The sequence below is a fragment of the Nothobranchius furzeri genome, chromosome 14, assembly GCF_043380555.1.
Source record: "Nothobranchius furzeri strain GRZ-AD chromosome 14, NfurGRZ-RIMD1, whole genome shotgun sequence".
NCBI lineage: Eukaryota > Metazoa > Chordata > Actinopteri > Cyprinodontiformes > Nothobranchiidae > Nothobranchius > Nothobranchius furzeri.
In genome coordinates this window covers 21220556-21242849 of record NC_091754.1, presented here as the reverse complement: position 1 = coordinate 21242849, position 22294 = coordinate 21220556, and the positions used below count along the sequence as shown (strand labels likewise).

General features: G+C 40.7%; 1 protein-coding gene across 4 annotated transcripts in view; it reads left to right on the top strand.

Annotated features, from left to right (window-relative positions):
• The first annotated feature begins 168 nt into the window (after positions 1-168).
• The window catches only part of atf2 (activating transcription factor 2), a 38099-nt gene continuing 15973 nt past the window's right edge, over positions 169-22294 (top strand). The window contains exons 1-8 of one of the 4 annotated variants that reach the window (XM_015966465.3): positions 169-928; positions 1511-1583; positions 3251-3347; positions 3430-3548; positions 3639-3764; positions 4012-4190; positions 6175-6289; positions 10492-10584. In XM_015966465.3, coding sequence (XP_015821951.3) covers positions 789-928; positions 1511-1583; positions 3251-3347; positions 3430-3548; positions 3639-3764; positions 4012-4190; positions 6175-6289; positions 10492-10584 — 942 coding nt within the window. In that variant the 5' untranslated portion in view covers positions 169-788. Of the gene's footprint in view, positions 942-962; positions 1131-1510; positions 1584-3250; positions 3348-3429; positions 3549-3638; positions 3765-4011; positions 4191-6174; positions 6290-10491; positions 10585-22294 lie in introns of those variants that run through there. The other 3 variants (XM_015966467.3, XM_015966466.3, XM_054746915.2) reach the window with 3 other exon arrangements.

The window sequence follows — 22294 nt, the reverse complement described above, 5'->3', positions numbered from 1 at the left end:
GGGTTGACTTTCATGAATGTCATCTTTTCAGTGAATCAGCCTTGTTTTCTGAGCTTTTTGGGGTCCACGTGAATTATTTTGTCATTAAGCTGCAGTTAAATAGGTGTGTAATTGTGCAGCAAGTGAGATCTAACGGCATGGTAATGGCACTGAATAAATCCAAATGATTTACTTGTGTTAAATGTTTGTTTTTTTTCCCCACAGGAAGAATTAAGTAATTGGCCAATACTTTAAATGAAAGCTTTGGCTGTCAGATCTTTTAAATTTTATCATTGTATGCAAAACTTAAAGGCTTCCTTTCATTTTTTTGACAGAATAGAATTATGTTGGGTTAAAGATGAGTGGCACATGAATATTTTAAATTGACCTTTAGACAGGTGCAATTTAAACACTGACTTCAAAAGAATCACTTTAAAGAATGTCTGCCTTTATTCTTCAAACAGATCTGTCTGCAGCTGGTAAGTTGATGACTGCCTGGTACAGAATCACAAGGGATCTCAAGTGGGTGGATTGCCTAGCAATCATTGCTACAAACAAATTGAAGCGTTTCTGTAACATTAAATACATCTAAATTGTAAGAGCTTATACATCACTCCTAGCATTTGATTTTTTTAAAGTTTACATTTGTGTGAAGAAGGCAGTCTGCTTGAATATGCAAATTATGTGTGCTAAGCGCTTTAAGACTATATTAGTTTTTGTTTTCCTCTAAAAACAATTGAGTTACGTTATGTTAGAATAGTTTATAACATTGGTCCGTAATTTATTTTCTCATACTTTTTTTGACTCCAATGAATTATCCCCAATCGTTTGTGGATGTGGCATTTAACGAATATCTGTTATCGCGATACTTGGGGAAAAAAACGTGGGATTTTGGAAATCAAGGGTTGTGGCTAAGGGGTAGGTGTCAACTCAAACCGCTAGCGACTGTGTACGAATCTTTGGTAAATATACCTAATTTGTGGCAATGTGAGCTGTTTCTGTTTGGTGTAACAAAACAGGAGCCGAAATAGTAGTTGACAGCTCTTTTGTTTACAGCGTTACGTGCGTGTTCAAATATGGCGACGGTTATGTTAACGCAAGGCTCAGGCTAATTCATGGAAGCGACTGGATTGTAGCTCATCCTTTTAGCTGTAAATATATTCTTTAGTTGTTTTGTGATATATGTAAAAATAGACATGCGGTTCTCTTAAAACATATCTCCGTGCTTTGTCTGGAGCAGTGTATCTAAACGTTTTTTATAAGAGCACCGAGGTGTAAACAACTACAGAAACCGCCCCTTATCGATGGTCTTTGTCCAAAACGTTCACCTGACCCCAGCTGGAGTTTTAACTTTTATCATAACTAAACCAGCATGTGTTTACATATTATCATCTCTGAATCGGAGTAGAAATATTTATTATAGGAAGAGTTGCTCTGCATCTTCATAGATCATCAGTTCATTAAAAAAAAATATATATATATATATATAATGCAGATGTTCAGGTTAAAAGTGTTTTTTGTATTATTTTAGGGAGAAGTTACAGGAACTCCTTAATATGAGTGATGACAAACCCTTCCAATGCACTGCTCCTGGGTGTGGACAGGTAAGCAATCCGATTTTGAGAACTTCTTTGAAATTAAACTGATAAAAGACTCTTTGAAGCATCATTGTTCAAGGTTATTTCGCAAAATATGACTTAAGTTTGATGTAAGAGTTTTATCTAATTGATTCATGACTCAATGCATAAAAGCTTTACCAAAACACTTGTCAAAAAAAAAAAACTTCCATTCTTATATCCTCAAAATCTGACAAAATTGTTAAAATGATCGTGGGCACTGAAATAGCCATCACAGCAGTATATGTATGATCATTTGAACATGCAGCCATGTTGTTAGGTTTATATTAAACTTATAGCTTTTTGTCGTTCATCAGAGGGTGAATTTTGAGAGCAGGTGTGTGTGGTTGTGTGTATCTCCAGAAGCTATTTCTTTTACTAAAGAAATGTTAAAGTGAAATGTGAACATCAGTTTGTTTACATGGAAAACATACCCTCATAACCCAAACAATAGTGTGAATAGAATATATAGTAAAATAACTCTGGTAATAGTCATGTGTAACATCATCACCTATAACCTTTTATTTTTACCCATGTGTGATTGCAGAATGGAGTGTATGCAGACAAATTTCATTTTTTAAATAATAATCATTCAATTTCCATTCATTCTTAATTAAAATGTAATCCAAACAAGCTGATCTGAGTGCCCCAGTAACATATAATACAAATAAATAATTTCACTTAAATTAGGAACATTTCACTTGCTGCAGCCCCAAACGCACATTCCTTCTGCTCCACGTAAACCTGAACTGGTCACCTGCAGCTTGTGCGTAATCCAATATCTGCATGATGCTTGCTGAAGAGGTTATGAGGTTCTGGACGTTTGCCTCAGACTCGTGGCTGTTTAAATGTTGTTCTGGATTAATCCTCACTATGCTGACACACTTGAAGCGGGTGCTGAATAACGAGCACTACTTAAGCCACAGTTTTAAAATGAGGAAACATTTCTCCAAATAAAATAACCAGAAGTCTACCTGACTATGAAAGATAGAAGGGCTTCCACTTGACAGTGCGCTCTTGCGCACAATGTCGAGTGCGTCACAGACGCTCTCCCAGCTCCTCTTCAGCGTGCCGCTTGCGGACACTGTCAGCAGCGAGAGGCGGAGAAGGTGAAAGATAATGCTCAGATGTTTTGTTGATGGAGATCTTTTCTTTTTTTTATCTCCGCGATGTTCTCTGTGCGTAACGTGTAAAATATCTGTCATTAACAAACTTACGCTTGGTCAAACAAATAAATGAACAAATTGCTTCTTATAAAAACAACCATAACAGCTCAGCCCGTCGCCGATGGTCGAATAATTCATCCCATCGCTGAACCCTAATGGTCGGCAAATTGAAAAATCTAATTGCTAGCCTTTATATGAGCTACAGTGACGGAGTAAACGCTAACTGCCGTAAAGCAAGTAGAGAGCTCCACCTAGTGAACCTACTCATGCCACTAAACTTTTAAGTGCTTTTCCTGGTCAGCTGAGGGCTGCAGAGTTCTGTATAATGTGAAGTTCCTAAAGTTTCTGCCTTAAAAACCACTGAAACCACTTTCAAAGCAGTAGCATTAAGTGTTAAAACTTTTTAGCATTTCTTTAGAAACAACTTGTTGCCTTCAGGTGTAAATTGTTTAGCTGCGAAACCTTTGATCATTATTATTGTTTGTGCAGAGATTCACAAATGAAGATCACTTGGCAGTCCACAAACACAAACACGAGATGACACTGAAGTTTGGCCCAGCAAGAAATGACAACATTATTATTGCTGGTAAGCATTTAGGTTGGATTTATTGCATTTGATTATATTTCAGCATCAATTTTAGTGACTAAAACTTTTTTCTCCATTGCAGACCAAACTCCTACACCTACTCGCTTTTTGAAGAACTGCGAGGAAGTTGGGCTCTTCATTGAACTCGCAAGTCCCTTTGATCATGACTTCAAAAAAGCAGCTGAAGATGACACGAAAAAGGTTGGTCTTTGTTGGGAAACATGTTTTCAGATGATCTGAAAGCTGTCAGTTTGCTCTTTTTCTGATAATCTCTGGGGTATTTTTGGCCAGTTACCCCTGGATTTGTCACCTCTTGCTACACCTGTCATACGCAACAAAATCGAGGAACCAACGACTATAGAGACACATAGAAATAGTCCTCTGCCCCACCCTGAGTCGACTACAAATGATGACAAGGTAAGAGCTTTATTTTAGCCAAGCCTGGTGTTTTATTGTTGGTGATTACACAGATGTCATTTGTAGGTCTTATTTCTAAAGCTAAACTTGTCTTATTCTCTAGCTGAAACATTAACCATAGAAATGATCATTTCTACTCCTAACCTTGCGGCATGTATGACGTAGCAACAACATATTAGGTGAATAATTACGTGATCTGATGGCATTGAAACGCTCCTGCAGCTAAGGTCTTGTATGATGTTTTCAGGATTTATCTTTGCAGCCAGCCTCACTGCCAACATCCACTATAGTCCATCCTGCGTCCCTCCAAGTCCCCAATGTACTTCTAGCCACCACAGAGGCTAATGTTGTAATACAGCAGGCTCTCCCATCGCCAACATCTAGCTCTGTTATTTCCCAAGTCCCACCCACTAATAGACCTATAGTGTAAGTAACTGAATGGTCCATTTAAAAAGTACATATAGTTTTTCACAAGATCATGGTGTCTTTTTCCAAATCTTGTTTTGTGCACTTCTGTTGTGGTGAGTTTGTATTTCATGGGGCATGCGCTTGTTTGTTTTTTCATTTATTTGCAGTTTTCAGGATTTTTTTTTCCCCGTTTCACACAATATTCTATGAAATCAGTGTTGCTCATTAAAATGTAGTGTTCGGTTTTGAGTTTAAAAAATGGGATTTTTATGTTTTTTCTGTCAGTGCTCATTTATTTACCTTATACCATTGAGCAGTATCACTTTTAGCTTCCTCAGTTGTTTATAAATTTATTTACTTTCTAATATTCACAGAAAACTGTTGTTTATAAGTGCACCTTATTGATAAAATTGTATGTTTGTTGGAAAACAATTAAAGCAGCACATTTACACAAGATTTTCTTGGTTATAATTGAAAAACAGACATTTAGCATTTTTATAATTTGCATTTAGGATTGTTGACTGTATTTATTTTGCTTTAAATAACACAGTGAATTTAGAAACCAATATCAAAACCATTTAATTAAGTATAATAGCATATTCTACAGTTGACATCATGGTGCAAGTGCGACTGGGTGCTAGTGAAAGAAAGAAATTATTTTTTCTATAGCACCTCTCAAGATCAAAATCATGAGGTGCTTCACAAAAACAAAAAAATTAAAATATAAAACATTTTTAAAAAATGATTAAAAATATGTTTTAAATTAGCAAAAATAGACAATTGTGATTAAAAAATGCAAAGAGGGAGAGCGTGAATGTGAAAGAGGGAAATCAGTGAATCCCGGGGAAGGCGGAATAGGTGGGGAGAGCAGAATAAGGAGAGGGTGATGATGAAGGTCACATCAAAGCCAGCCTGAACAGGTGAGTTTTCAGCTGCTTTTTAAAGGAGTCCACTGAGTCCACTGATCTCAGGCTCAGGGGGAAAGAGTTCCCGAGTCTGGGGGCCACAGAAGCAAATGATCTGTCACCTCTGGCTTTAGCCTGGTGCGCTACACAACCAGTAGTGCTACTGGGTGCAAGTGCTACTGCTTTGCTTTGTCTGTCTTTAGCTCAGCCCGCTTCCCTTTCCAGCTGTTTCATGTTGTCGTAGACCTTAACTAGGTTTGGAAAACGAATAAACAAAATAAGAATCCGCACACTTCAATCTGCGATGTAGGAGTTTATTGGTCAAGCTTTTGGTCAGAGACCTTCATCAGGAATTGTGCTGACCGAAGGTCTCTGACCGAAAGCTTGACCAATAAACTCCTACATCGCAGATTGAAGTGTGCAGATTCTTATTTTGTTTATTCCACTTTTTGATCCAGCACCTCTCCCAGACGAGCGGTGACTCCTTCTACTCTATTTGGAAAACGAATAAAAAAATCTCCCTTCCAACATCCGATCTGGCTATCTAGAGACCAAATAGCACTCCCACCAACAGCGGTGCTTGGTCACTTCCTGTTTAAATATCTTCTGAAGACAAAAATATCACTTTGAGAGGAGTGATGCGACTCAGACCCATAGGCACCCATGCAAAATACACGCTTGCGTGTCTAGGGCTAAATGCCACAATGCATTGCAACATTATGTCACAATCTATTTCTAGCTACCGTAGAAAATGCTATTTTGAACATTGCATATTTACATAACGCTAGTGTACATTTACATTTGAAAAGCTTAACTAAAGTTGTATTTCACAAATTACAATAGCTTTTTAACTTTGATACTACACTGTATTATGAGCAATACTGATGTCACTGATCAGTCATGTTCAACTTGTATGTTGTCCAATGTTTTCATTTATTCTGTTTTTAGTTGGGTATTTTTTTACGCTTTTCTCTTGATCAGTTCAGTTGTCATCTGAAAACAACATAACGATCCTGTACAAGTATTTCTGTTTGTCTTTAGGATAACTACGTTTTCTTTTCAACTAGTTTTCTGTTTTACTTTTGTCTCTTTTGCAGCCCGATTTCTGGCACCTTTCCTGTGCTTTTACAGCTCCCTAATGGCCAGACCATGCCAGTCGCTATACCTGCATCTATTACAAGCGCAAGTGTACATATTCCAGCTACAATCCCAGTAAGTATATTGTATGAAATGTTCTGTTGACCTGTAGTAACAAGTAAATTTGATGACCAATGATCAGAATTTAGATTTTAGATAATTTTTTTCAGAACACCTATTTAATGAACAAGTTATAGCGTCATTAACAAAGATATGATCATTTTGTTGCCATATTTCATTTGGTAGCTAATTTTGTGATCCCCATCTTTACCGTAGTTGTAATAAGTCAGTAGGACCGTTTCCCTTATTAGAACTTCCAGGTGATTGGCTCTTTAAGGAATTTGCCATTATCTGCGTATTATGATTATTTCTGATTAGAGTTAGGGCTGGGCGATATGGCAAAAATAGAATATCACAATTTTTCCAATATTTTATCACGATTTCGATTTTGTCACGATTTTTTATCCATGAATAGCATAACTTCAATTGCGTATTAAAGAAGAGAAACATTGAATAAATAAACATTTATTCATATTAGGGATAATCAGCACAGTGCTAACACACTTATATTTTAAACTCACACCAGAGATGATAAAAGCCCTGAGAGAAACAATTACAAAAATCAATTTTTTCTCGTTTTTCAAGTAACTTAACATAAATTAAAATCGTAAACATATTTAAAGTGCAAGCATGTCAATTGCAAACGTATTGTGCAAACATTAACTTGTTCAAAATACTGTGTAGCTCCCAGTTGCTCATGTAGTGGATAGTTAAGCTCAAATACGGCTCTGATGTGCGGCTGGACCAGAGATCGCTTGTGGTAGCAAAAAACTGCGCATTCTGAATATTTTCTGCAACAAGTCTCTAAATAAAGTAACATTTTCCAGTGCAGAATGGAGACAACCCATAGAAGCACTGATTTGATCTCATTTCAGAGAAAAATAGAACAGGTTAGATGCACCTAATAAATAAAATTACTAACAAACTCAGGAATCTTTCTTTGCTTCACTGTTCTGGTGCTGAAAATATCACTAATGCGAATGAAAGGAGATACACAAGTGAATGCACCTCTTATTATTTGGAAACTACATTTACTGCAGCTGGCAGAGGCAGAGATTGTTTCTATTGATACACGGAGTTTACAGAATCATTTTAAATGTTAATAGGGGAAGACTGCAGGAGGGAGCGGTAGAATACAGGAGGTCCCCAGCAAAAACAAGAAACTACGAGTCTGATGAAACCCGCTGGTTTTCCATCAGGCAGTCACGGGGCAGTTCCAACGACCCAGTGACCGAGCTCAGTCCGGTACCAACACCGGCTTGGCAGAGGGTGAACGAGCCGAGGCGACGTCGTGCTCTGCTTAAGAAGAAGTGTTATTTTCCTGCTTCAGAAGAAGCGTCCAACGTGTTTTTACGCTTTCTCCGAGACATGTCACGTCACTAAGTTGTTAGCGCCGCGCGCTAAGGAAACCCTGCGTTCCTCTTCGGAACGAAAACCTCGTTGTCGCTCAGCCGCGGCGAAGCCATGTTTGTTCACACACAAGTGAAAACAAGCGGGGCACTAATATATTACTATGACTCACTCTGATTAGTTAGGGGTCAAACAAAGGCGTGTCATTCGCCTGGGGTAAGTTCAATTTTCATTCAGAGGCAGAAATTCAACAGCAGAGCTGTGAATCGTGATAAAACGGTCTCTCAAAAATGACAGACCGTCAGATGTGTAGATCGTAAAACGGTCTAAAATCGTCATATCGCCCAGCCCTAATTAGAGTTGCATCATATTATTATTTTTTGTATTATTTTTTATTTTATATATATATATATATATATATATATATATATATATATATATATATATATATATATATATATATTATTTTTTTATGTATTTATTTTTTTCTTTTATTTTAGTGTGTAGGTATGTGGATGTGATGTGATTGTGGAAAAAGTTATAAATAAATCATATACAAAAAAAAAAGAGTTGCATCATGCCCACGTCCATAGACTTTCATAATTAAAGATGTTTTATTCTGTCGAATTAGGCCATATTCTACATCGTTCAGGGGATGAATTAAGAGTGGCTGTGGGACATAAAAAACAACATCCAATGAACAGAAGAAATGTGTTTTTACAGCGCTCTGTAGGAGACCACGACGCGGTGTTGTTGGGGGTTTCCACAGCATTTTTTGCTGTTAGGTGTTTATAAACTGGATTCTAAAGCAGTGTCAACGTTATATATTTTCTTTTCCTTCCATTCTGCTTCACCAGCAACTCTTCCAATTTTTCAAATGCTGGTTGTTTGGGGATGTCTGTCGTAGGCTTGGGCGGTATAACGGTAATGCTGTATACAGCCGTACTTAAAAAATAGTGTGCCAGCTCCAGTACCATCATGACAAAAAGCAGTGCACTTAGAAGACAAGGATGAAAACAATAAAAATAAATCTAAAAGAAAAATTAAAGTCATTTAATGCATAAATCCGATGCATGGTTGAATTTTCAGTTTTACTTACCGTATTTTCCAGACTAGAAGTCGCACTGGACTATAAGTCGCATTTTGGCGGGAAATTTTGTCATTTTTCTTACAAAATCTGAGACCAACGTGATGTCATCGTGTGACAGGGCGGAGGAGACGTACCAAGAGAGACGGGGGAAAAATGGCAGCTCGTGCATCAAGTGACTTGGTGTCTGAAAAGAACACAACTTATGTAGTTTGGGAGTATTTTGTGTTTGAAGCAAACTTAAAAGGAGAGCCGGTAAACACTGATGAGGTCATTTGTACAATCAAAAGATGACCTCGAAAGATGCAGGCCCCGTGAGCACAAGAGTGAGCCCGGGTCGAAATGGCAGCTGGTTAATAAAAGAGATAACAGCACACTTTTCTGGTGGAAATATGCTGCCAGTCTTCCTCAGATGTTGCGACTAGCTCCCAAGTACCCATGTGTCTGTGCCACAAACTCATCGAAGCAGGTTTTCAGCACTGAGGCAAAGCAGTTTGTCCACAACGTCCTATGTTGAAGTTGGAAAAGCTAAACGTGCTGTTTTTTCTGTCAAAAAATCATTTAAGAAGCTGTGTTTTTATTAAGTTGTTAATATTATGTGTGTTATGTTGTTATTGTTTTAGTAAAAGTGTTTGTTATTCCTTTTCTGAACGGTGAAGGTCCAAACCAACAGTTTAATAATTCCACTTGAAGCTTACGACATCGTTTTTAAATTAGTCCCGGTAATACCGTACACCGTGGTAAAATGCAGTGGAAGGTGGACGGTATTAAAATTTGGATACCGTCCAAGTCCAGCCTGCCGATGTAATTTCCCACTGAGTTACAACCAATCAGCATGAGTTAAGGAGAAGTCCTGCTCAGCAACTTTTCTGGTCCCTTTCTGAGTACATACCCCAATGCAGGTACTCTGTTGGTTCCTGAAATGGCCCAGGCAGCGATCCTTTTGGGATGACCCGATGAAATGGAGGCACACACATGCCATGAAGGTCTGGTAAAATTACCCAGAAGTTCCGATAATGGAAACGGTTGTACTGAATTACAACTGCAGCGATGACAGGATTGGGCTCTTGGCCAGGTTACTTTTCAGCTATTTGTCCTTGTAAGATAAGCTCTGGTAGAGCTGATAGAATATACTACTCAGTCATACATAAATAATATGGAATATAATGTAATTTGCATTGCAAAGTGCATTGTTAACTCCCCCGTGTGGAAACCTGTCTTTGTGCCTTGTGGTCCTGATTGTCCATGTAGGCTGAGCAGTAGATGATTATTTCCTGATAGCAGCACAGCAGGGAAACCCTCTATCTCTCTGGTCCATTGGGATATGAAAAGGCTTTGACAAGTAAAGGTAGTCAGAAGTAGAGCCACCAGTGGGCCTCCCATTCCCTCGATCATCTTCTCCCTCCCCTAACTTCTTCTGCAGCTTTCCCTCTCCCCCACCTTCGTCTTGTCGGCGGCTTTGAGGAAAGGCCTGAATCTGGCCTTTGGACTCATGTCTCTCCATCTTCTTCTCAGCTTCCCCATCCATATGCTCTCACTCAGGCAGGCAGAGGTTCATTAGCGAGCACACTGCATCTCCATGTGGCACTGCCTCTGTAAAATAACAGGCCATCCAACCTAATGAGGCTGAGATATGTGGAAGCTACAAGAGTCTGGCATGGCTGTGTGTGTTTGTGTTGTGTTGTGGGGTGGGATGAGGTGGAGCGGGTGAAGCCTGCCCATTTTATCTGTGAAGACTAATTTTCTGTGGTCTGATCTGTGTCTGTGTCTCTGTTGTCAGCTTGTCAGACCTGTCACCGTAGTGCCTACCGTCCCTGGAATCCCCGGACCGCCGTCGCCGCAACCTCAGCCCGTCCAATCAGAAGCAAAGCTGGTATTTATTATCTCATTTACATCAAATGTTATTTCCCGTTCGAGTGAGATCATAACAACCAAAGTAATGAGAAGGCCTGTCAATAAGAGAATGTGTTTTTTTCTGCCAGTAAGATTTTAATGACCTCTTACATTAATCACATTCCTGTTTGGATCTGAACTTGATGCAGCTTGGTGTTCACACAGTTGTTTTATTTACTAATTAAACAAGTCAAAAGTTAATGTAATGCAACGTTGACTAAAACAATTTAAGAAAACTAAGACTAGTAATGTTTTTAAAAATAAAAAAACTTATAGGAATTTGCTGTGATTCGAATATATAATTATTTACATTCCTGTTAAATTACTTAATCAATTTAGAAAATAATCAGCAAGTCAATGAAAGTATTAATCATCACTTGTGGAAATGCTAAAAAATATGTACTTTGCTTTGTTTTTTGGCACAACTACATGGTAAATGGTAAATTGTATAGCACCTTCTTAGGGTTCTACAACCCCCCAAGGCACTTCACAACACATTCAGTCATTCACTCTACTGTCCACTCCTTGTTCCCTCCTCTCCATGATTCATCATGCTGCCTCACTGTCACCTACGACTGACTGGAAATTGTTTGTTGTTCATGTTGTCGTTATTGTTGTTGTTAGCTTCAAGGGCAACATGCCAATTATCACTTGTAAGTCGCTTTGGACAAAAGCGTCTGCTAAATACATAAACATAAACATTCACCCATTCACACACACATTCACACACTGGTGGGGATGAGCTATGATGTAGCTACAGCTGCATATACATAAATAAAGTCTAAAATAGACTCCAATTATAAATGAAGTCATTAGAAGATAATGAGTTTTTTATACAGCCACCTAAATATTTGGGCCCGCATGTTGGGTACACCAAAAGGTCTGCGGTTATTTTTCAGTTCTTTTTACCTCGGCCATGGAGGTGTCACAGAAAATGATCTAAATGTTTTTTAATCTGCAGGTGTCTTTAATTTTGAAAGTTGGCAGATGTTAAGCACTGCTCCCATGTTTAATTTCCTGTCTGGCCAGATCTGAACTGCTGAGTTTGGTGCATTCTGGAAGCATAGCACATAAAAAATAAAAACAGATCTAAAATGTTAATTTAGCTGAGATATACTTTAACGCCCCCCTTCACAGCCACTGGAAACACACCCATTGACTGCAATGGCGACTGTTAGCTGCGTATTACGCTTCAGGGACTTTCCGGGACCCATATATATTCTGTGGAAAGCCAGGGTAGCCCATAAAGGTATAAGGTCAATTTCAACAATTGTTTTCTTTTATATTTTTAAGGGAGAAGTAAGCTCCATACCCATGTTGCTCAAAATAAAATGCCAATTAAAAGTGTTGAACACTGAAAAAAGTTTTTAATTTTATTTCTGATTATAATCAGTCACTCAGTTTTTCATCCAGGCTGAACATGAAATTAGTCTCTTACACCTGCAGCCACGATAGAAGCAGCGCATGTCACATCAGTGTGGATAGGGGGAGGAGCATTGAGGGTTGGAGGGTTGCAGTGACCCTGGAATGTTTCAGCGGCCTTCCCGCAGTCCCGCCCAGGCTGGGAAAGGAGACAGAATTGAGTTGCCATAGCGACAGCACATTCCACATATCTTCTGAGGGGGGAGATTTCGTTGGAGCCTTGCTGGCTCAAGGGCGCCAAATTCCGATTAGAAATTGTTTTGGGGCCAGACAGAGATAATTTCCTCTCTGTCTTACAGTTTGTTGGTCCTCAACCTCTCGAAATCCCAATAATGGACATTAATCTATCCCAATCCATGCTGATTCCTCCACTCTCTCCTTGATGGCATCCATCTTTTGTGCCAATGAATGAATCTCCGCCAAAGTCCCAAGCTTACGATTCATCTCGACAATTATGTGAGTCTGTGAATTCACAGTGCTGTGCAATCCATCTCTGAGCTCCGGGATCAGGCCATTATTCCTCGACAGCTCGTTAATTTTCCGGTAAGCCAGGTAGCCTCCAAGGCCAATGAGCAGGAAACCTGACACCAACACCACGAATATCCACACATCTTCAGAGTCCTCCACAGACAGCTGAGATAAACAAATCAAGTTCCACTGTTTCCAGGAGTCCATGATGTTTCTAACTGGGTCTGTCCCGGCGGGGCATCCGGGAGCCCCCTCTCCCATTCTCATCGTTGAAAAAATGTTATCAATTGCGTTGAGAGACCAACTGACAAGATCCATTTAAGTGAATTTCAGTTTTCAGTTTCCAGAAAAATGCAGAAGCAGCCATGCACCCAGCACACACAGACAGACAAAGGCCTTGAGGATAAGATATGGAGGAGAGGAGGAAAAAAAGCGTCTGCACCCTCCAAGAGCCGGAAGAAGACGTGACAACCCTAGTCTCTACTTGCACTACGAGACTGTCTGACTGTTTATCAGAATTGTGTGAAACAGGCAAAATCTGAGTTCATGTGCAACCTTGTTTCCACCAATAGTCACAGACCGCAGGTTTTGTTTAGTGCTTTTAACAGTATTGTGAACCCCACCCAGCATTGGAAGTAGTTGTATACCTTCTCAAAAATTATGTGACCACTTTTTGTCTTTTTGTCAGAAAGATTTCACCGATTAGATCTTCCATTTTAACATCCTCTATCTTAGATCCAAGTTCTTATCCAGATTGTTTAACATCTTGGTGTCAGTTTTAACCTGTCTCCTTAGAGGAGTTATCAGATATTGTCCATAGTTTAAAAGCTTCAGTCTGTCCACTTGATGTTATTCCACCTCGTATGTTTAAGCAGGCCTTTGACAGTGTTGCTTCAGCTGTGCACAACTGTTCCCTTCTCTCAGGGTGTGTTCCGCTGTGTTTTAAACAGGCTATAGTGAATCCCCTTTTAAAGAAGCCAAGCCTGGACGCAACTTGCCTATCTAATTACAGACCTATTTCCAAACTTAGTTTCTTATCAAAAGGTCTGGAGAAAGTTGTTCATGCACAGCTACAGGATTATCTGTCCATACATCACAATTCAGACACATTTCAGTCAGGGTTTAAAGCACGGCATAGCACTGAAAGTGCACTTCTACGAGTGGTGAATGACCTATTAATGATCACTGATTCTGGCAGCTCAGCTGCTTTAATGCTGCTAGACTTATCTGCTGCTTTTGACTAGGGATGCACCGATGGATCGGCATTTGATCGTAATCGGCCGATAGCGCCCCTATCGGTTTTGATCGGAGTTTTCAAAATAGATCAAAGCAGACCGATCAGGTAGGGTTGTCACGGTAACCAGTGTAGCGGTAAACCCCGGTAAAAAAAAAAGTTGACAATAATAATAACCGTCTTGTTTTTTAAAAATGGTAAATGGCCTGTATTTGATATAGCGCCTTCTAGAGTCCTAGAACCCCCCAAGGCGCTTTACAACACAATCAGTCATTCACCCATTCACACACACATTCACACACTGGTGGGGATGAGCTACAATGTAGACACAGCTGCCCTGGGGCGCACTGACAGAGGCGAGGCTGCCGAGCACTGGCGCCACCGGTCCCTCCGACCACCACCAGCAGGCAACGTGGGTTAAGTGTCTTGCCCAAGGACACAACGACAGCGACAGACTGAGCGGGACTCGAACCAGCAACCTTCCGATTACGCTAAAAAACTATATTATCTTGGTGGGTTTACCGTGGCTGCGGTGTAGGCGCGGTGACCCTTACCAGCCACCGTATCATCTGCTGAAGTTGCCGGCAGTACATGCGCGCTTTGTTGTTTACAACCAAAACTTTCTTGAAGCTAAAGCTGAAATAATGGCCAAAGGAGGAGACGGCAGCGCTCAGGAGGACATTCATTATCCCTCAAAGAAGACAAAGTCGGAAGTACGGGAATCTTTAGATATTTGAAGAATGCCGAGGAGTTTATAGAAGACGACTATCCTGTTTGCAGCACGTGCAGAAAAAGTGTCTGTGAAAGGCAACAACGCTTGAAATCTCATGACACATCTGCGTGACCATCACCCACAACTCTACAGTCAACGCAAGGCAAGTTAACTTTAGCGTTTTAGCTAAAATGCGTGATCCGAGGATTTGGGTTGAGGTAGAATGCAACAAGTCGCTATATAAAGCAGCCGCAGCGCCGCTACCTGCATATAAACCGTGTCACGGACACCCCCATGTTGAAATGACGCTATGCATTACGGGGCTCCCAGGGGCAGATAAGAGTTGGTCTCTCTCCGAGAATAATTATGAATTTAACAATGATTACTGCCTGATGACATTTTCCCCACATCTGCAAAGCTCACCGGAACACAAACCGAGGACAATATTTTCCTGATACACGGTTTATTACTCAAGTAAGGGTAAAAAAGTATCTGATTAGAAGGCTACTTGAGTACTGAGTATCATCTGAACTAATATTTTTAAAATGATGACATCAAACAGACATAAATTAAGAAGTTATGGGCAAATATTGGTATTTTAAAGACTAAAGGGAAAAAATGAAAACAAATAAACAACATAATTACAAAATAACACATTTTAGGCAAAATTTAGACACAAACTGAAGACAATATTTCCTGACATACAGGGTTTATTTAATAGTGTGAAAATGTAGCACGTTTAAAAAAAAATACCGCAATAATACCGAAAACCGTGGTAATTTTGGTCACAATAACCGTGAGGTTAAATTTTCACACCGTGACAACCCTAATACAGACCATTTTAGATTAGGTTACATTTCCTTTATTCCCAGATTATGTAGTTTGTAGCACTCATTATAATGTTGTAGAAAATTTCTGGCCAATCCACGTGATCGGTATCGGTGATCAGCATTCTTTGATATCGGTATTGGTGATCGGCAGCAAAAAACCTGATCGGTGCATCCCTACTTTTGACATCATTGATCATTATATTCTGCTTTCTCGAATAGAGTCTGTGTTGGTATAAGGGGCACAGTGCTTGATTGGTTTCGGTCTTATCTACAGGACAGGTCCTTTTCTGTGAACTTGGGGACTTTTACATCACCACCAGCACTTGTGACTTGTGGTGTTCCACAAGGTTCCATTTTAGAGCCAACACTTTTCTCACTGTATATTTTACCATTGTCCTCTATCTTTGCCAGACACATTACTTTTCATTGCTTTGCTGATGGCCTTCAGATATAGCTCCCACTCATCCTGGATTCAGCTGTTTCCTTAATGGCTTGCTTAGCTGATTTGAAGCAATGGATGTCAATTAATTTTATGAAATTGAAAGACCTGAAGACAGAGATTTTAGTTTTTGGCAGTGGAGACCTGTTAAAGTGAGCCCACTTGGTTCCCTTTCGGATTTTGTAAAGCCTAACCCCGGGTTTCCACAGGAGCCGTCAGCAGCACGTTACTGCAGCAGCACGTCTTGCTCGCGTAAGCTGCTGCTTGGCCCTTCCCACGAGACGCGAAGCAGCAGGGGAGCAGCTGTCACCGACCGAGCACGAAGTCACACGAGTGACTTGGTCAGTAAACACAACAACAAGCAGGAGAAAACTACAACATGGTTTGTGTTTTATGTTCTGTCCGTTTTATAATCGCCAATACGGACCTGAAAAACAAAGGAGACCGCTAGCTAGGTGATAACTTCTCACGGGGCTGCACAGTTAGTAACCTTTTTTAAAGTAAAGCAACCGGAAGGCAGTACGTTCTTTATTCTGAAAATCTCGGGAGCTTCTCTCCATTTCCGTGTCCGATTTCCTGTCTTTCCTTCCCCAAAAATGTCGAAATTGACCCGTTTCAGAGGCGTCGCGCGTAGAAAATAGAACTGGCACGTAAAGGCCGCGACATGCTGCTCCTGAGACGCGGCCGACTCGCGCTGCTGACGGCTCTAGTGGAAAAGGTTCTGTTGACCACAGCGGTTCCTATCAGCAGCTATGATGTGCTGCTGCAGTAACGTGCTGCTGACGGCTCCTGTGGAAAGCCGGGGTTATGTGAAAAACCTGTTGTTTTTTTTATGGATGGTTCATTTAAATTGGACAGACAGATAAGTGCAGTGGTCCAGTCTGGTTTTTATCACTTGAGGCAACTTGCAAAAGTTTAGTGCTATTTGCCGGAAACTGTCTTTGAACATATTATTCATCTCTTTGTCTCCTGTCGACTAGATTACTGCAATTCCCTGTACTATGGATTAGGGCATTCCTCCTTAAACCGCTTGCAACTGGTTCAAAATGCAGCAGCCCGCCTTTTAACAGGTACAAGGAAGCATGATCACATCTCTCCAGTGCTTGCTTCCCTTCACTGGCTGCCAGTGCTTTACAGGATTCACTTTAAATAGTTGCTTTTTGTTTATAAATCACTTTATGGTCTGGCCCCTCCTTATATAGATGATTTATTGTCACCCTACACTCCTGCCAGGAATTTGCGGTCGGGATCACAGTTTTTATTGTCAGTTCCAAAGGCTCGCCTAAAGACGAGAGGAGATGGGGCTTTTTCTGTGGCCGGTCCTACACTCTGGAACATTCTTCCTCTGCGGATCAGGACCTCACAAAGTCTGGATGTCTATAAGTCCTTGCTTAAAACTCATTTATTCAACCAGGCTTTTATGAAGGATGATTTTATTTTGTCATTGTCATTCTTTCTCATTTTTATTGATTTTATAATTGTGTGATGAAATGCTGTTTTTATCCTAACTTGCTGATTGTTATGGTTTTTAGTTATACTTTTTTGTGATTTTATCTTCTGTGTTGTACAGCACTTTGGGTTGCGGAAGCAATAAGTGTGCTTTAGAAATAAATGTGACCTTGACCTTTTTTTTTTTTTTTTCTCGGCTTTTTGTAGAAGTATTTGTTTTTCTGAATGTTTAGCTGTAATTAATCATTTCATGCAGGGGAGTGGGTGGTATTTTAGCTCTATGTCATAATCTGGCTCTAGAAGTACAACATGGCAGTACATGTACATTAGCCTGGCAAGCCAGACTAAATAAATGTATTATTTAGTCTGGCCACGCTCCATTGACGGCTCTCGGTTGTGGGGCGGGTTCTACCGTTGTCTTTCAAATGATCTCCGCATTCCACTGGACAATGAATGTGACATACTCTTGTTTCACTCTGTTGCATCATCCCACCCACCAGGCATATAGAGTGCCCTGATTGGCCCACAAAGCGGATAAAGCTCTGTGATTTGTTCAATAAGCAGATAGAGCACTGTGATTGGCCCACCATTATGGACCAATCACAGCTCTTTATGTGTTTGAAACCCCTCTAGAGAGCTGTGATTGTCCAGCCAGAATGCTGTTGGGGCTGCAGAGGTTCCAGTGGAGCATTCCTAGACCAAACTTTGCAAAGCAAGAATTTGGTCTAGTTCACTAGGCTACATGTACATGGGATTATGTCCCATTTTAACTTGAATATCTGTCTATGGTCAAAGTATTTTAAAATAATCAATAATGGTCTGAACATTTGTTAATGTCTCAGCCAAAACATGAAAAATCCGAATACCTTCCCATGGGCAAGTGAGGGTCACAGCATTCATGTTGTCCCATATTAAGTGATGGTTGGAGGGCATAGACATGGAGTGTTGTGAGGAAGCTCAGTGGCAAGTTGATAAAGCATGGATCACAGAACCCTAAGTGTTCGCAGCATGCTCTGCCTGTAGAAATTATCATCTAAACAGCAAAGGTGTGGGTGTGTGGTGAAAGGGAAGGATTGATCCTGACTGGAGAGAATAAAGGATGGGAGGGGCAAGGAGTTGTTGGAGATCACGGGGTGTAGAGCTGACAAACGCAGTGACAGCGTTGCGCTCAGCACGCCGTCACCAGGGCAAACATGGGGGTGGTGGGGGAACCAGCAAAAGCCAGCTGGGGGCATCCTGGCAAACGCGCAGCGAGAAACATTAAGTCAGCCTCACCCTGCATGGAACCTTTTGTTCAGCAGAATCCTGCCTGACCTGCTTCCCCCTCCCTCCCTCTCATTCCCAGCACCTCCCACCACACTCAGCTCATCAGCAAACACCTAATGAGCCTGCATCAAGAAAACAGACCCCCAGCTCAACCTGCCTGCTCCCCATCCCCACTCGGCTCTCGTGGGGAGTGTGTGGCGTAGACGGCACTTTACAAGGACTGATGATGCTGCAAAGACCACAATAATGATAATTAACTTGCTGAATTTAGAAGATTATGCTGTTAATTAGTAGCAAAATAAAGATAAGTAATATAGTAGCAGATGGTTGAATAACACCCATGAGATGGAGGGTTATTACACTGATGAGGTTTCCATGGCAGAGATGAAATATGAATCTGACTGGCTTTTCCCTCATTCTGTGGGCCATTCCAAGAGAATAATATCTTGTTTCTGCCAGAAGAGCTTCTGGAAGGGTATTACACGATAAACTAATTTGGTAGATAGATTGGTCTGGCAACGGTAGCTGCCAGAATAATGTGGTCCTCTGTTTTCTCATGTAAATGTATTCTTTCTCACTTTGTTATTGTTGGAGAGGCTCATTCACTTTCACCTTGTTTGTTCAAGGTTTGATGTCAGAGGAATTGACCCGTAAATCTCACACACCCCGTCTGTGTAGGAATAGTTACGGTGAACAGGCTGTTTTTGTGTTAAATGATCGGTGGAAAGCGTGCTCCAAACGGCTTTTTATTTGTAATACTTTGAGTCACATCATGTGCTGCTCATTGTTAAACAGGTATGGTTACAGCATAGATCACAGTCCTGACTAAAACAACTACACTCATGTTAACAAAGAAACACCCTCTTTCAGATCTAAGTTTGATTTAAAAATGCACTTTTTATTGACTTTTTCCACCTACGTTACCTGATCACGTGGGTCTGCCATGATAGACGGCAACAGTGAATTATGGGAGTATTGAATGAAGAGCAAAAGTGGCAACTACGGTTGTTGTTTTTAGCCTGGACTCTTCTAGTTCAAGCCCAATTAACTAGTGAGAATCATTAGCACACCTAGGTGACGCTCATAGATTAGTAGTTACAAAAGTTAAGTGTAATGCCTGATTTATACTTTTCCGTCTGCATCGGTGCCGAGACACGCAACGCTATTATGTGTCAGCACAAGGGCTCTCCGACAGACTCACAGAGGGTGATGGAGACATACCCAAAGTTTTAAACATCCGTTGAAAATGACGGAGACCTCAAACTTGTGATTGGTCAGGACACCGCTATCTGTATATTTGTCACCAGCACCTCTGTAGCTCCGTTAAAAAGTAAACAGCTATTTTGCAGCAGACCCATAACAGATTGAAAAACACATCACGGAAAAAGTCCAAAAATATGAACATTTATTCACCCGTGACTGAAGGAGTACAAAATACGGAGCAAACGTGGATGGAAATGTGGGTTTAGAGGTGGCGATCACATGAAGAGGTGTATGAGAATGAAGGACTAATTTGTCCGCATTATTAAGTCTCTGAAATACATAAACACATTAGTAAATACACTATTGGGGACCAGATACATGAGTGTTGTGGTGGCAGGATACCACAGAACAGCGCTACGCCCTCTGTTGTCCTGGCGGGGAATTGCTTTGCAACACTCTTGGTCCTGGCCCGTAAAAACCTTTCCGACACTCCATGTCCGTCTCTTCCGGGGCTCACTGAGAAGTATAAATCAGGCTTTAGCTAGCTTACGAATGTTAGCCTACGTTCTCCCTGCTGCTGTTCACGGATTTAAACAAGTTGCAGACTTTACCAGAATTCACCCAGTTGGATGTACAACATTTTGTGATAAACAGCATTTCACTTTGCACTGGAGCTAATTAAAAAATAAAAAAGCCTAAAAACGTCCAGGGGCCTCATTTATCAAGCTTGCTTACACACAAAATGGGGTTGGAAAACTGCATTAGCAACTTTCCACACAAACTTTGGGATTTGTGAAAGAAAACTTAGCGGAAAAATGGGCGCAGCTTTAAGTTGACTAAGGACCTGGCTTACGCACATTTTGGGCATGGAGAGCACCTGCAGTGCTGCTGCTGAGAAGGATAAAATAATGAAATCCTGCAGCATTATCACTTGTACCGCTTCATTTTCACACAGAATAAGACCCCCCACACGCTCACACACATGCGCGCGCACACACACACATTCTGAAGCACAGAATACGGAATGCAGAATATCAGCAGGGGGACAGATTGAGACAGAATGTCATGCGTCTGTGACAGTGTGAGTGTCCTGTCACTGTGATCCGATTGATCATGCGCCCTGGCTTCTTGTACAAGGGAGCTCTCTGTTTGGCTGACTGGTTAGTGCATGTGATTTTCACCCGGGAGTCTGGGGATCGAATCCTGAATGGACAATTTTTTTTATCCGCCACAGATCTCTCTGAAGAACTCACAACATTGACTGCTTCAGCAGAGCTGTGCCACTCCGTGGATTTTCTCTTATTTGTTTTGCAAAAGCACTTCCTTTCATTTCTCCACCTCACCCACAGGTACCTGAATTTCTGCTTCTGTGAAATAGCTCTTCCTTGATCTGCCTTGAGCTACGGTCGTCATGTCATTGGCGGAGCGCTGCAACAGCCGGCTTATGTGTATGCATGAGATCCACAAGGCACTTTGCATTGACTATTTATGGCAGTAAGTGGGCGTGGTGAGAACAGGTTGTGACTAAAAGGCAGCTGAGAAATATTCTCGTTAGTTTCCGATTTATGAAGCGGAGATTGCGTGCAGCTGTGCGTACTCCATGTTTGATAGATCACAAACCTACTTGGCGTAAGTACATTTTTTTTGTGCTGAACTTAAGTACTGTTTTAGTAAGGATTCTACGCAATGTTTGATAAATGAGACCCCATATCTCTACCAGTTTTTGTTTCTGGTTGCATCACCAGGTTCATCTACTACTGTCACACAGAGTCAAGACAAGATGTCTTATAATGGCAAAGCTCATTATGCTAAATAAATAATGTAATTGTAATGCACACACATTATTAGTATCTAGCAATTTGGTATTGTGGACAGTAAAACACGTCCTCCAAGTAAAGTATCGGATTACCAATACTAAATAAGTAATAGAAACACATCACATTCATTATTTCAGGTCCATTACAGTAAACCTGTGTCTTCCTCTTGGAATATATTAACGTTAATCTTACCCAGTAAAACGCGTTCGCTGCAAATCTGAATAATTCTTTCAGGACTGTTAGTCCGTTTGACCGCTGCTGTCTACCTCTGTCTTTCTCCCTCAAAGTTAAAAGAAAAGACAAGTTGAGTTTATGTCCTTGCCTATTAGTGCAGCAAACTATTACCATTTTACTGTGAAATCAACAAGATAAAAGCAATCTAAGGCTGACTGACTTGTTTTAACTAGCTTCACAGGAGTTTCTGCGTTCATAAACGGCTTCTCTGCTGTCCGTGATGGCGACAGAGGTGGTCCCATGAGCGGCATGACGTCATGTGCAGTTTCAATTGGAATAAATTATGGTTAACTAATTGACTGTAAATTCAATGATAACAAATGACTACAAATGATCAGCCGTCCACCACCGTACATGACAGTTGTAAAGTGATGGGGCTTTTTAGTTCAACCAAGTGTGACAATGAAGCCTTGGGATTTGTTTTGATTCATATTTACGATCCTAAACCTTGCAGAAGCCTGGCATAAGCTGTAGACTCCAGTGAGTAGATTCCAGGGCATAATGATGGGCTTCCTAATTTTTGGAAGTACTCTTATAAAAAAAAAAATATGCAAAAAATAAAATAAAATAATGGATGCATAAGCAGTTTCTGCTTGTTGAGCAACAATAGACAGCC